General features: G+C 41.3%; 1 protein-coding gene across 1 annotated transcript in view; it reads left to right on the top strand.

Annotated features, from left to right (window-relative positions):
* NF1 (neurofibromin 1) overlaps positions 1-14,379 on the top strand; it is a gene marked incomplete at its 5' end in the record, with an annotated part of 159,497 nt that overhangs the window by 75,101 nt on the left and 70,017 nt on the right. Inside the window, 3 exons of the mRNA XM_018570336.1 lie at positions 5,177-5,335; positions 6,278-6,375; positions 7,864-8,010. Of these exons, the coding sequence (XP_018425838.1) occupies positions 5,177-5,335; positions 6,278-6,375; positions 7,864-8,010 (404 nt within the window). The remainder of the gene's footprint in view (positions 1-5,176; positions 5,336-6,277; positions 6,376-7,863; positions 8,011-14,379) is intronic.

The following is a 14,379-nucleotide window of genomic DNA, read 5'->3' as shown; positions in this document are numbered from 1 at the left end:
TCAAATGTTTATCTTAGTTTAAAGTAACCTTTTCTTTCTTTTTTATCTTTTTAAAAGTGTTGTTTTAAGCATATACATTCAATATTTGAGCTCCCTGTTTAGCTTTGTTCCAGGTTACTGTGACTAAAACTATAAAATATTTTTTTTGTTTCAAGATTCCTATATAGCCTTTACTCTTCTCTTTTTCTATTATACTGACATTGCGAGAGGCTTAACATGCATTAGTGCCTGAGCAGATTGTCAAATGCCATATGTCGCTTAATGCAGTCTCAGTAGATGCTCAGTATTGCAGCACTTCTGGCCTTCGCATGACACGGTGCGTTAAGGAAAGAATAGCCCAGCCAGTCATATGTTGCTCGCTTCTTGCTCTTGCGTGTTCAGCAACTGTCTTATTTTATTCAGATGTCCCTGTACCAGAAGATAGTTATGTTCTCGACCACATCATTTGCTGCTTCCTGATATGTGATATTTCTTGAAAATATTTTGCCTGGCTGTTAAATTGTTTTAAATGGAGCTGTCAACCTGCTTATTGCCTTGTTGCTTGGTGATCCACATACCTAGAGCAAGTAGTCAGAACAGGAGTTCAGACTTTTGAGACTTTCTTGGTTTCATGCCTGTTCCAGGTAAGTTACTCAACAAGTAACAAAGCCAGCAACAGGATGACAGCCCCAAAGATTGCACCTGCAATGGCAGCTCAATATTTTTGTCATCACAGGTTCACTTTAAGTACTTTAAAGTGCACAACAAGCTAAATATATCTTCATATATAACCACAGAGAGTACTGTGCAAAAGTTGCAGGCACTTATGAAAAAATGCTGTTGAGGAAGGATGCTTTCCAAAGGCATACACTTATATTTGTTGTGTCCACCCTTTGCCTTTAAAATGGCATCAGTTCTTCCAGGTACCCTTGCACATAGCTGAGAAATTTGGAGCCATGTGGTCCAGTGCATGAATAAATTAACAAATGGTTGCTCAACAAGAAATCATGTAGGATCAAATGCAATTAACCACTTCATGACAGTTCTTTTTTTCATTTTTTTCTTTACATGTTATCCACATTTTAGGCCTGAAAATTACTTAAATCCCCCAATATTAGCGCAACTCCTTATCAAACCCCAAAATGTAGTGAAAAGTGCACTTAAATGCCCCAAAACACAAAAAAATACCCATTTTTTACATAAAATATAAAAGAGGAGGTTACAACTAGTAAATAGATACCCAACATGCCCAGGTTAAAAATTGAGTGCGTCCGCGAAACTGCGACAAAGTTCAGTTCCACAAAAAGTCCATAGACGATGCTTTAAAAGCCCCCACCGGTCATCACTTCAGAGATGTAAATATTGGCTCTAGAAGTATTGCTCTCACGCGCGATGATACCCAACATGTGTAGCGTGATCGTCGTTTTCGTACATAGGCGCACCCGACACGTTTTTACGTGAAGACTCCCGTGGTCCCGCTTTAAACATTTTTAATATTATTTTTACATTTATTATTACTTTAAAAAAACGTTTTTTTTTTTTTCTTTAATTGCTATCACGTAGATGGGCTTACCGGCCTGTAGAAACGATCTGGTGGCAGAATCGCTTTACAAGTTTAAACAGAGTCCCGACGGCAAAACCCGCCGGAGTCTGTTTACATGAGCCTGGTGCCAGTGCGGTACACTGTCATCACTGGTAATGAAGGGGTTAAAAGAATTATCTCTGTCGGAATAATGAAACGCAATGCCCTGCTAACCATTTTGAGGTTGCTGAGGAAAGTTCAATGTAAAAAGTCTGAGGACAGCAACAAGACAGTGATCTTTACTGCATCAAAAAGGTATTTCACTGGAAGAAGTTTTAAAGCGTATTTCCACTTTTGCTGTAAAATTTTGGAAAACCCAGATGTATGTTCATTGTGTTCCTATTCACACAGCTTACTGAAAAATAACTTTTACAAAAATGTCTTAACTTTTTAGATGTTTTGTTAACCAGTTGACATCCGCGGTGTTAAACCCCCTTCCCATCCAGGCCATTTTTCAGTATTCAGCGCTGCGGTACTTTGACATTTATTCTGTCATGCAGCGTAGTGTTATCAGTGATTGATGGCCCTAAAATGATTCTCTCACTGCGACGTTCGCGGCGATATGTAACATGTGTAGCGCAATTGTAATTTTTGTGCGCTGGGGCACCGGACGCGTATTTATGTTTATAGGCGGGTGGGGGAGTTAAACATTTTGATGTTTTTTTTTTCCCCTTTTTTATGTGACTTAATTTTATTTTACTTTTTTATGTTACTTTTATTTTTTTTTATTTATTTTTTTTTTCTGCACTTATTGTTGTTGCTATTATATAGGGGGATAACAATCCCCCTATATAATAGCAAAGGCACACTGACAGGTCCTCTTTATGGAGACATTAGGGGTCTCTAGGACCCCTAATGTCACCTGTGGACCCCAAAAGAAGCTGATGAAGCAGAGACGCGAACGAGCACATATAGGCGATCGGCGGGCTATGGACCCGCTGATCGCCTATATGTGAAACACCCGTTACCGGGTGTTTGCATTGGTCGGGTCAATGCCAATGCTGCAGTGCCGTCCGTCCGTTTTTTTACTACGGGCGGACGGCAAGAGGTTAAAGCAAGCAAGGTGGCTGTTTCCCAGTTTTTCATAGCCCTTTCACAGTGGTCTGTCCCAATGGAAAGTCTTGGGACCAACATTTGAGGATTGTGTTTATCTGATAAGCTTCATTGACGTACAATGGACAAGCCGCCTCATCCCTCCACAGGCCCTCCTAACATTTCAGTGAAATAGAATCAAGAAACAGGTATTAGCTTGTGCTATGTGAATGGGAACATGTAACATTTATAGAGTAGGTGTTATCCCAATTAGGCTATGAAAGTGGAAATACACTATCCTCCCTGGCGGTATTCCCGGGTCTGGCTCGGGGTTAACTTTCAGTACCAGGAGCGGTAACCCCGAGCCAGACTCGGGAATGCACAGAAAAGTGTCACTTACCTTGTCCCTGCGAGATCGCAGCGTCCTCGGCTGTACACGGCCGGCATCTGAGTTTTAGTTTCGTTTTTGGGCGTCACAGCAGGGGCAGAGCGGGCAGGAAATTCAAAAGTGAAAAATGACATTTACACAGGATACACCCAATACAATGTAATCTGCTTTAATTACACTTGTGTATCAAACTATCTCACTTCAATGTTCCATAAAAAACAATGTACCGCTTTGGGATGCTAAAATCCTGAATAATCATACCGCCAGGGAGGTTAAGGTTAATTGCATACCTTTTAGAACTTACTAGCTGAAATTTGACTGTGACTGCAAGCTGTTTGTATCTTGCATAACTGATCAGAACATTGTAGTAAATGAATAGCTTTGCCAAAAGGAATGTTTAAAAAGTTGTATTGGTGTATCTTAACCTAAGAACACCTGGTGATCTTGTCAGTAACTTTCCTGTCTAAGACCCCATTTACACTGAGCTACAGCAAAATAAGCATTTTTTTCTGCGTATATTTATGCAGAGCGACTTTGAGTGGCATTGAGCTACAGTGCACATTTTGATGCGTTACATAGCGCTTCTTTTGGCATTTTACCACAGAGACCTTGGAGCTGCTACATTGGGCAGTATCCAATCAAAAGCGGTCTTTGTAACATCATTCCTTTTCCTGCTTCTATGGAGAGTGTAATTTCTGGACAAAAGTGACACTTGTGTAGCACGACATCGCGCTACAATCACGTGCAAAAATACTGCTAATTAACAACATTGAGCTACCCCATTGAAGTCTATTGGGGCCAAGAAGCACACAATCAGCCAAAAAGTAGCTCATGTTCGAGCTACAGACAACATTGAGCTTCAAGATGTGAACATCTCCATTGAAATGCATTGGAAGAGCTACACTGAGCTTAATGTTTTGAGCGGAACAGAAAACATGCTACAAAATGCTCAGTGTGAATGGGGACACCCTAGGCCAGGAAGTGTTAGGACTGCAGAAGACTTCCCCCTCTGCTCATCTCCATAACCTGGAGTGAGCTTTTCTTTACTCCACATATAGCTTGAAACACTACTAACTGATAGCCGTGCAGCAGAGGAATAAAGCACAGGAAGTTATCAGCTCACTGGTTTTGTGGCAGGATCCACAGGTATTTTCTTGCACTTATCAAACAAAATTCTTTCAAGGGTATATTTAGCAGACCAAAAGGGAGCAAATAGCACATTCATTCTTAGGGTTTACATATACTTTAGAGGAGAACATTTCTTTCCTTTAGGGTCACCTCACCATAATCTGTCTGGTTATACTTTCCCAGTAGACCCTAAGCCCCATTTCATGGGTTCCATGCAATGCATTGATGATGGCACACAAGGGGGAAAAAAAAAACTCCTTCTGGCTCCTATAATATTAGTCTATCGGTGTTGTATACCAGCACTGCTGGATACACAGGTTGGCCAAAAATGAATGAAACCTTGTGTGAACTTGACTTTAAGGCCTGCAGTTCCTTTTTTTTATGCTACTGTCATTGCTGTGCTTTAGATGACTGACGTCACGCTGCTTCACACGATTCCCACTAATCTGTTCTATTTTCTGAAAGCCATGGCAGGGGAATTTGGTGATGTGCTCACTTTTATGTGGATTTTCCTTATTGATAATGGCATTTGTCAAACCCTGGGTGTATTCAATTTTTTTTTTGTGCAGATGCTATTTTAAAATTCTGAATTCAGCAGGTCTTGCAGCTGGTAATAAACCCAATGGGTTGGTGATGAAGAGAATCCTGCTCAGTTTACAGATCAGTGTAGAAAGCTTATGAGGTTTCTCCCTGATCATTTTAGTAAGATGTACAAAGTTTGCAATAACTCTTCATGCAGTCCCAGTTCTTGGTGTCGTGCTATGTTCAGTGAAGGCCTTCTTTGTGTGATAGTATGTAGACAAATATGCTAGGTAGACCATTGAACAGAGTTTTCTTCTTGGTGTAATTCGGGTTGTCTGCTTATTAACCGCTCGGTTACTGTGTACATGCAGCTCACCTTTTATCTCCACTAATTTTTGATGTCCTGATTTTCTTAAAATATATTACAGTATGTAGGTTTAACTGTAATCACATACGGTTTACTTTACAGTTCAACTTTGGGAGTTTTTTTACTTTTTGTTTACAACTGTTAAACATGCAGTGTTTGTGTTTGCTGTGTTCTACAGGTTGTGAGCCAGAGGTTTCCCCAGAACAGCATTGGTGCAGTTGGAAGTGCTATGTTCCTCAGGTTCATTAACCCGGCCATTGTGTCTCCTTATGAAGCAGGGATATTGGATAAGAAGCCACCACCTAGAATTGAACGTGGCTTGAAGCTAATGTCTAAGGTGACTTACTGTTTACTTTATAGTTCAAGGGGCTGTTCACTCTAACACAATCCTCTATTCTCTCCCACACCATGTATTTTTGTCGAAGTTGCAAAATAGAGCAGGACTCTAGGGAAGATATGTCTGTGTAATAAAGTGTCCTTGCTTAAAGGTGAATTATGGGGTGAGTGAAAAAGACTCATCCCCATAATTCAAGCCGACCTGTGACACTGAAGCTGTCACAAGTCGGCTCTACTGATCGGGAAATCAGCGAACACATACCTCGCTGACTTCCCTTCTCCCCTTTCCATTTCTCCAACGCTGACTGAAGGAAAGGATGGGGGAGGGGACTGGCAGAGCTGGCTCTGCCTCTAGAGCTGCTGTCAGCCAGTGGGGTGAATCTCAACAGTAATGTCGGGATCCGTCCTGGCTGTGGCACAGCTCTGTGGTCTCAGCATATAGCGCGAGATAGCCCACTATATATTGAGGTTTAGGTCACCGGAGGACATTAGTATATGTTTTTCTGTGACCCTGTAGAGAGGTATGGCCAAAATCACAAATCAAATGTGGTTTTCCTGCCCTTCCCTAATGTTGGTCATTATCAAGAGGCCACTTGTCCAGGAAATCTACCAGTGCACACGTGTCTACACACAGTTTATTTCTCGTGGTTGTTAAAATGGTGACTTCTTACTTTTAGGGTCTTTGTACATGAAAACATTCTTTGCATCTATGAAAATTACAATCACAACAGGTTAAATGGAATTGTTTGATAACTTGGTTATATCAGTTAATAGTAAGATGGATGCTGTTCTGTCTTCATTCCAATTTTCTATAATGCACCTCCCAGGGTTCTTTTGTAAAAGCAGATACTTTCCCCTTTCACTAGAGGATTACTGCTGATCAATGATAAATATTGTTAAAATTTCAGTGCAAAAAATGTTATGTTAATATTTGTGTTTTTAGATTCTCCAGAGCATTGCCAATCATGTCTTGTTTACAAAAGAGGAGCATATGCGCCCTTTTAATGAATTTGTGAAGAACAACTTTGATGCTGCACGAAGGTAAGAAAAGATGGCTGTTTGAGTTCACGAAAGTTTATCTGCAGTCAGTTTTAGGGCTGCAACAACCAATCGACTAAATCGATAATAATCTATTATGAGAATAGTTGGCAACTATTATCGATTAGTGAGAGAGAAGTTTATTTATACAACCAATCGATTAGTTGAAAAAATAATAAGGCAACTAATCGATTATGAAAATAATCATTAGCTGCAGCCTTTGTCCGTTTAGCTGTGTTTAGAAAAAAGTCAGTTGCGTCCAGGAATTGATTTGAACTTCTAAGTGCACCAAAAAGCATGTGAACTTAAAATGTGTTTATTTGCTGAAATCTCATTGGCTACTACAATGGACTGTTTCAATGGACAAAGGACAGATGCGTGTAAACACGCGTCTTTTTTTAAGCACCTAGAAGCATAAACAACACATCTAGCCTGACAGATCTCTGCATAAACACACAAGTGGCAGGTGTGAATTCATTTGAGTGTTTCGTAGTTATTCGTTTTTTTATTTACACATAAATGCAGAATTTACTGTATAAAATAATCACATTCAAAAGGGGATGCTGCAGAATTGTCATATTTTGTACAAAAGTGTGCACTCTTCCCTTTTTTTGTTTTGTTTGTGGTAAGTAGAAGCTTTTTTACCTAACTGAGTTACCATAATCTTTACTATTGCTCTCTGAGAAGATATGGGTATTTTCTGTTCCTCTGTGCCTGCTTGGCCAGGCACTGTTATCTGTACAACTACCATTTTGTAGTTTAAGATTTTTTCTTGTGGGCAGGGTTTTTGACCTATTGGGAATTTACAATGCACCAGCCCCTTCGTTCTGCTGTGTTTTATTCAGGCCATGTGCCCAGCAGCCAGTCTCTCCTTTCACTACAGCTGTTTTTTGTTAACGCTCCTTATTTTTAATTTTTTTAACTGTAGTCACAGTTTTATTCATTTTAATGCGCTATACTCTTAATGCTCTTTATATATGGGGTGCATGAGTATTTTGGAGAGTCTTATTCAGTTCTGGTACTCTAGTAGCTGCTATTTAGTATGCCTGCCAAAAATTGTGGGGTTGGCCATCCTGTAACTGTGGGTGACTGTTTCACCAGGACCCAGTATATTATCTATGCATGTTTGCATTTTCTTTTTCTGTTACTCGTTTTTATGCCTTGGTACCCATTGTGCATCCACATGATTGGAGGCGCTTGCAATGCTCACCTCCATTTTCCTGAGCAAGTCCAGACACAGCAACACCTTATAATGAAAAGTCTGTTGAGAACCCTCATGTTTTAGGGTGACCGCTATCCCCTCCTATTCCTATAGGTATGGGGTCTGCGGTTTCTCACCCAAAACCTTCCTGTGTCCCACAGATTGGCAGTTGGAACCGTCATTGTGCTCAACTTTACTTCATAAATAAAAATATAAGCTATGGAATGCAGCTCGGAAGCATATTTACACCAAAAAACTTTGTAGTAATTTTTATCTATAATTTGTCTTAGGTTCTTCTTTGACATTGCAAATAATTGTCCTCCGAGTGACACTGTTAATCACAGCCTCTCCTTCATTACTGATGGAAATGTTCTTGCCTTACATCGGTTGCTTTGGAACAACCAGGAGAAGATTGGACAGTATCTATCCAGTAACAGGTGAAGTTTAAAACAACAAATGCATAGTTTGCTTTTTACAAGGTGTCCAAATCATTCCTCCACATGGTCAGATGAGCATTCTCATGATAAAGATAACAGGAATCTACTTGTAATTGATATGGACTCAACTAAAGAATTTATTGCAGGAACATAATTCAAAGGATAACATTTTGAGGTCCTGCTGATTGCAAAGTATTTCTCCAACAGTGTTTATTTTTGAAGTGTTACTACTACAACTGCTGACTTTTCCGTTCGCCCCGTGTGTTAATGAACTTTACAGATTTTGTATTAAAAAATTGGTTTGGCAAGAGTGTATTTCTGATAATGTGTTCACACCAAGAGTTTTGTGTAGCTTTACCTATTCATGGCTCCAGATATGTTAAATTTGGCCATGCATTTTTACTGCACATAATACAAGCACATAATTTGGATCACATGGGCAGAAGCTGTTCTTCAATGTTTGCATGCATTGACAGATGCTTGTCATCCCATTTATTCAGTTTCCATCGCTGATCTTTCCTTACGGGTACTTTGTAAAAACTTAATTAACATATAATCTTTTTAGTATTGGCTTAACTCAACAGTTTTCTACTTTATGTGAGATTATTATCCCACAATATACACGTTTCCAGAGATTTATCCTTAGCTGTAGTAGTCTAGGTGCCCCAAGTGAGGAATGGGCAGTCCAGCTCTTCTAATTTATTTTTAGCTTTACTGTATGTAAAGAGTTGAATCACAATTACTAGATCGGGAGGTGAGCAAACACATACGGGTGTTTGCTCACCTCTCGATCCTGTCACGGTTCTCTGCCGTGACATGGGAGGGGCTGGATTCCCCGATCCGCGGGTACAGCTGGCTCTGCCTCTAGATAGGCAGAGCCAGCTGTCAGTCATGCAGCTGGGCAGATCCAGACATATACAGCTCACGGTATACTGAGCCTAGGGTGATAAGAGGACGCTAGTTTGTGTGCTCCCGTTACCCTAAGGAGAACTATGGGGAAAAGCTTTATCCCCATAGTTCTCCTATAAGTTCTGCTGAAGAAAAGTCTAACTATAGTTTTTCCTAGATTTTTATCTGTAATGACTTTGATATATATTTTTTTTTTATCATTGAGTTCATTCAAAACTTGCACACTGCTGCTTGAGCTAGACTTTACATAGCAGCTATCTGGATCAGCATATCCTCCACATCAACTTTGGAGGCTGTGCCTGGACACAACTGGACTGAAAGATTGCAGGGCTAGCCTAGTTTCTGCATTGTGGCACTTTCTAGACCTGAAGGTGCTGGTTGTTAGTTGCATAGCTCTTTCAGGTTTCAGAGTCCTGGCACAGCCTCAGATGTGACTTTGCCTCTGAAGTATGCGGTACAACATCATACGTCACTATATACAATATACAAGTAAGCAACATGCATACCAATACAGAGGCAAGCAAAGCATAACTGCAGCAGCGAGTCACAGTAAGCAAAGGGAATCAAACTTTAAAATGCATGTAAAGAGTTAATTTTTCACAAACAATACTGACACAATGGAGAGGAGAGAACCAGATATAACAACTTTCCGGAGGACAAACATCCCCCTTTATGCAGCCTGTTCTCATCTGATCAGAAGGATGCACTGATGCCCTTTCCATGCGATTGGCTTTTCCTGGAGTGAGGTACACAGGAAGTGATACCACTCTGATGTAATCAGTCGGCACCAGAAGTGATGTCGCAAATGGCTGGCTTGGTTTAACGGCATGTGAGGTAAGTATAGAAAATGGCAACAGCATACCCTACTGATTAGCTGGGAACAGGCTTGATAAAGGAGGTTTTGTCCCTTGAAATGTTGCCATTACTGGTTATCTCCTCTTGTGAAAAACTCCTATTTTTTTTTTATAGGTATTAAACTTTGATCCACTTTGTATACATTGACTTACTGTTGCTTTGCTTACCTCTGCATTGTTATACTTGTTGCTGTATTGCATATTGTTATGGTGACATATATAATGCTGTACAGTATCTTATGTGTCGTCTTTGTTACCTACTTATCCTGATAAATGTATTTGCTGAACTCTATACTTTTCCGTTTGGTGGGTTTTATTTCTACTATTATACATATTGGATATAGGTTCTATGACATAGGACCTGTTAGAATGTATTGCACCCATATATGCTTTGTGTAAAGGTTTGCTCAATTGGTGTGCAAACAAATATTAAAAACTTTTATAAGTTAAACTATGTCAGAGTGGGTTAAACTTCTTGGAGAATCCTTCCACTGCTGGGGTAGGTTTCTGCATTAAGGAATAGTTGGAGCAGACGTCTGTTGCCTTGTGCTTAAGCTGAGACAGTGTTTTTTTTTTTTTTTTTGCAAGCCCTCGAACTTGTGCCGCATAGATCTGAAGTTGCACAATCATATAGGGCACTCTGTGTATGTGCATAATGAAACCTAAAAGGAACAGCTGATTCATCTTTACTTTGCGTGTTGGCTCTTTGAACCTGGCCCTTGACACTGTCAGGAACACCTTTTGTGGCCACAGTATTATTCTGCCAGTGTACAGGAGCTCTGTGGAAAGTTTAGTGGAGCCCCGTCCCTCTCTCTTCTGCCTTCGCTGTACATATTCTAAGATCCTGTGAGTCTTACTCTTGATTAGTCCATAAATCCAAAAGCTGGGGATCTGTTAATGCTTCTAGCAAGCCTTTGGTACCTTTTTGGTCATCAACGAGCGAGGCTGACCTGCTTAAACACTCTGCATTCTCTTCCCTAATGTTGTTTGTACTTTCCCCTTCCTTCCTATTAAGGGTCTAGCAGTACTGGGGACTTTTAACATTGTCTCTCCTTTACTTGTTGACTTTTGATCATCCTAAGTAGGGATGCACCGATACCAAGTACCGTACTCGGTACAAGTACAGATACTTTTCGAGCTCCAAGACTAGACTAGAGAAAAACTCAAAAGTTAGGAGGCAGCTGTCATTTGTAAGGAGCACACGAAGCTCCTGGGATCTGTACATCTCTGTTTTAATGTATGATTTTGATTTTGTTTTTATAAATGGATGCACCTAGAGCTGCAGCTAACAATTATTTTCAAAATCGATTAGTTAGCCGATTATTAAGTTCGATTAATCGGATAAACAATAAAATAAAGTTTAAAAAATGGCTCCAGTGATAGGACTACTAGTTTGTATTGAGGTTGTAGTCCATCACAGGAGCAAGCTTGGAGCGGTGGAAGTAAAAAAGAAAAAAAGATAGTGTGGTGTGCAATATAGTGAAATGGAAAGTGTAAAATTATACAGCAATGAATGCAGAATGGCACCGGCTATAGAGGACTACAAAACCCAGCAAAAGCACATTATACAGCGCAATGCAGAATACCGCCAGCTATAGAGGAATACAACAAATCCCAGCAATAGTACATAATAGCTGGCAGCATTCTGCATTGCGCTGTATAATGTACTATTGCTGGGTTTTGTAGTCCTCTATAGCTGGTGGTATTTAGCATTGTACCACTTTATAATGTACTATTGCTGGGATTTGTTGTAGTCCTCTATAGCTGGTGGTATTCCGCATTGCGCTGTATAATGTATTATTGCTGGGACTTGTAGTCCTCTATACAGCGCAATGCAGAATATCACCAGCTATAGAGGAGTACAACAAATCCCAGCAATACATTATACATACAGTGTATAATGCATTGCTGGTATTTGTATTCCTATGCATAATGTACAGTACAATGTACCATCAGCTATAGAGAAATACAAATCCCAGCAATACATTATAGAGCACCATGTGTGGGAAAGTGCAGGCTTACCAGTGCAGTCTTCCAGCAACTTGCTTTTGAGATCGGACCTGTCTATCAGCGGCTGTCATCCCCCCACCCCTGCTCCTCCTTACTACATCTCCCCGCGTGCCTTGCCGATCGTGGATGGGCAGGAAATGTGAGGCGGGGAGGAGGTGCGGTGTGGGGAGTGTGAATGCGAGCGGGTCTGGCAGCGGCGAGCGTGAGGTGGGGAGGAGGTGCGGCGCACAGCGTGTGGAGCTGTGAACAGGGCCAACTGATCGGAAGCCGATTAATCGATTATTGAAAAAGTTGACAACTTTTTCAATAATAGATTATAATCGATTATGTCGATTAGTTGTTGCAGCCCTAGATGCACCGATACCATTTTTGCAAGTACAAGTACTGATGCTTGTCCAAGTACTTACAAGTACAATTACTGATACATTTTTGTTTGTCATGCGACAGTTTTTCTAAAACAATACAGACTATGATGATTTCAGGACAGTGGTGGAGCTCCATAGCCAGGTCCCGGCTGCAACCCTGGTAGTTCTCATTAAAATGCCAAGTATCGGCACTGGTATCTGAAAAGTATCGGTGCATCCCTGACCCTTAGTCTTCCTCTTGGTATTTTGTGAGATGTGCAGGTAGCACCTATAGATCTAATGGTCCCTGATATGATCCCTGATGAACCCTCAGTCTTTTAGGGTCTATAGGGTGTATCTCTTCCCCATCGTCAGAAAATCCTGTCTCATGGCTGGAAATGGAGTCTGGTTCTCCAGAGCAGTCGGTGCCTGTTTCTTTGGTTAGTCCTGTTCTGGTTAACCCCTTCGTGACTGACGACGTACAGTGTACGTCGCCAGCATCGGGGCTGTTTAAACAGACTCCCGGCGACTTTTGCCGCCGGGACTCTGTTTAAACTTCTAGAGCCGACTGTCGGCTTTACAACAGAAGCGATCCTGGCGACTTACCTGTCGCCAGATCGCTTCTGCGTCACGAAGAAGGGGCCCCCCCCCCCGCCGGACACCCCCGCCGTGCTTCCCGGGCTCCGTTGCCCCTCCTACGGGCCCGGGACCGGCGATCTTTGTGTCCGCGGGGAGCTGGGGAGGAGGTCGACGAACTTCCGTTCATCGATCCCCTCCCCGTTCTATGGGACCGGGAGCGATGCAGATTGCATCACTTCCGGTCCCTGGGCTGTCAGTTCTGGGCTCCTGCAGCCCAGCTATAAGCTATTGAAGTGCGATCTGCACTTCAATAGCTTATTTCCAGTGTAAAGGTGACACTGAGGGTCTTTTGGACCCCCAGCATCACCTTAAAGAGGACCTGTCACCACCATCTGCTATTACATGGGGGGGCTTGCAAGCCCCCCCATGTGATAGCAGTCAAAGTAAAGTAAAAAAAAAAAAAAAAACAGTTTTTAAAATTAAAATGAAATAAAATAAATCTAATAATAAAAAAAAAAAATTTTAAAAGTACCCCGCCCCCGCGAGCACGCGCGTCGCCACGTAAACACGCGTCGGGTGCGCCTACGCATGAAAACGACGAACGCGCTACACATGTTGGGTATCGCCGCGCACGCCGGAGTGAGAGCAATAATCCTAGGGCCAGTATTTTGGGGTATTTCTAAATTGATGACCTGTGGGGGCTTTTAAAGTGTCTTTTATTGACTTTTTGGGGTACTGCAGTTTTTCGCCGTTTCACGGTCGCACGCAATCTGTAAACTGGGCATGTTGGGTATCGTTTTACTCGTTGTAACCTCATCTTTTATATTTCATTTAAAAAATGGGTAATTTGTTGTGTTTTGGGGCATTTAATTAAATTTGTCACTAAATTTTGGGGTTTAATAAGGAGTTGCGCTAATATTGCGCAACATAAAAATTTTCAACTACCACCATTTTATTCTATAGGGTCTTGGCATTCAGAAAATATATAATGTTGGGGGGTTTTACGTCATTTTCAGGCCTAAAATGTGGAATATAACATGGGTGCAAAAATTGAAAAAAGGGCCTCAGTCATGAAGGGGTTAATGGATTCGGTCTGTTTATAAATGATTATTTTGAAATAAGGCTTTACGCCTACAGTTTTACCTGCATTTTAAAACAAAGTGCGTTCATGTTTTGTCCACACCCCTGACCTAAATGTTCTTACCCTCCCCCTCCGGCAGATTTGTACTTACTGAGATGTCGGATCTCGGTAAGCACAAATCTACAGGGACACAGTTCTTCTAGTTTTTACATTCTAGCGCTGCAATGTTCCCCCTGCTGGCAGATCCATTTATTACAGCCCCATAGGTGTGCAGGACTGGATGACAAAAAAAAAACCTTTACATTTTCATTAAATGACAATGTTGTGAAATCTTGTTAAAAAAATTCCAGTACATTAAGGATATTTTAACCCCTTCGTGACTGGCGACGTAGATCGCTTCTGCGTCCCGAAGTGCGATCTGCACTTCAATAGCTTATTTCCAGTGTAAAGGTGACACTGGGGGTCTTTTGGACCCCCAGCATCACCTTAAAGAGTACCTGTCACCACCATCTGCTATCACATGGGGGGGCTTGTAGGCCCCCCCATGTGATAGCAGTCAAAGTAAAGTAAAAAAAAAAAAGTTTTTTAAATT

The sequence above is a fragment of the Nanorana parkeri genome, unplaced genomic scaffold (assembly GCF_000935625.1).
Source record: "Nanorana parkeri isolate BGI_ZX_2015 unplaced genomic scaffold, ASM93562v1 scaffold1510, whole genome shotgun sequence".
Classification (NCBI taxonomy): Eukaryota; Metazoa; Chordata; class Amphibia; order Anura; family Dicroglossidae; genus Nanorana; species Nanorana parkeri.
Note: the sequence above shows the minus strand (reverse complement) of the source record. Positions and strands in the feature narration are given on the sequence as shown.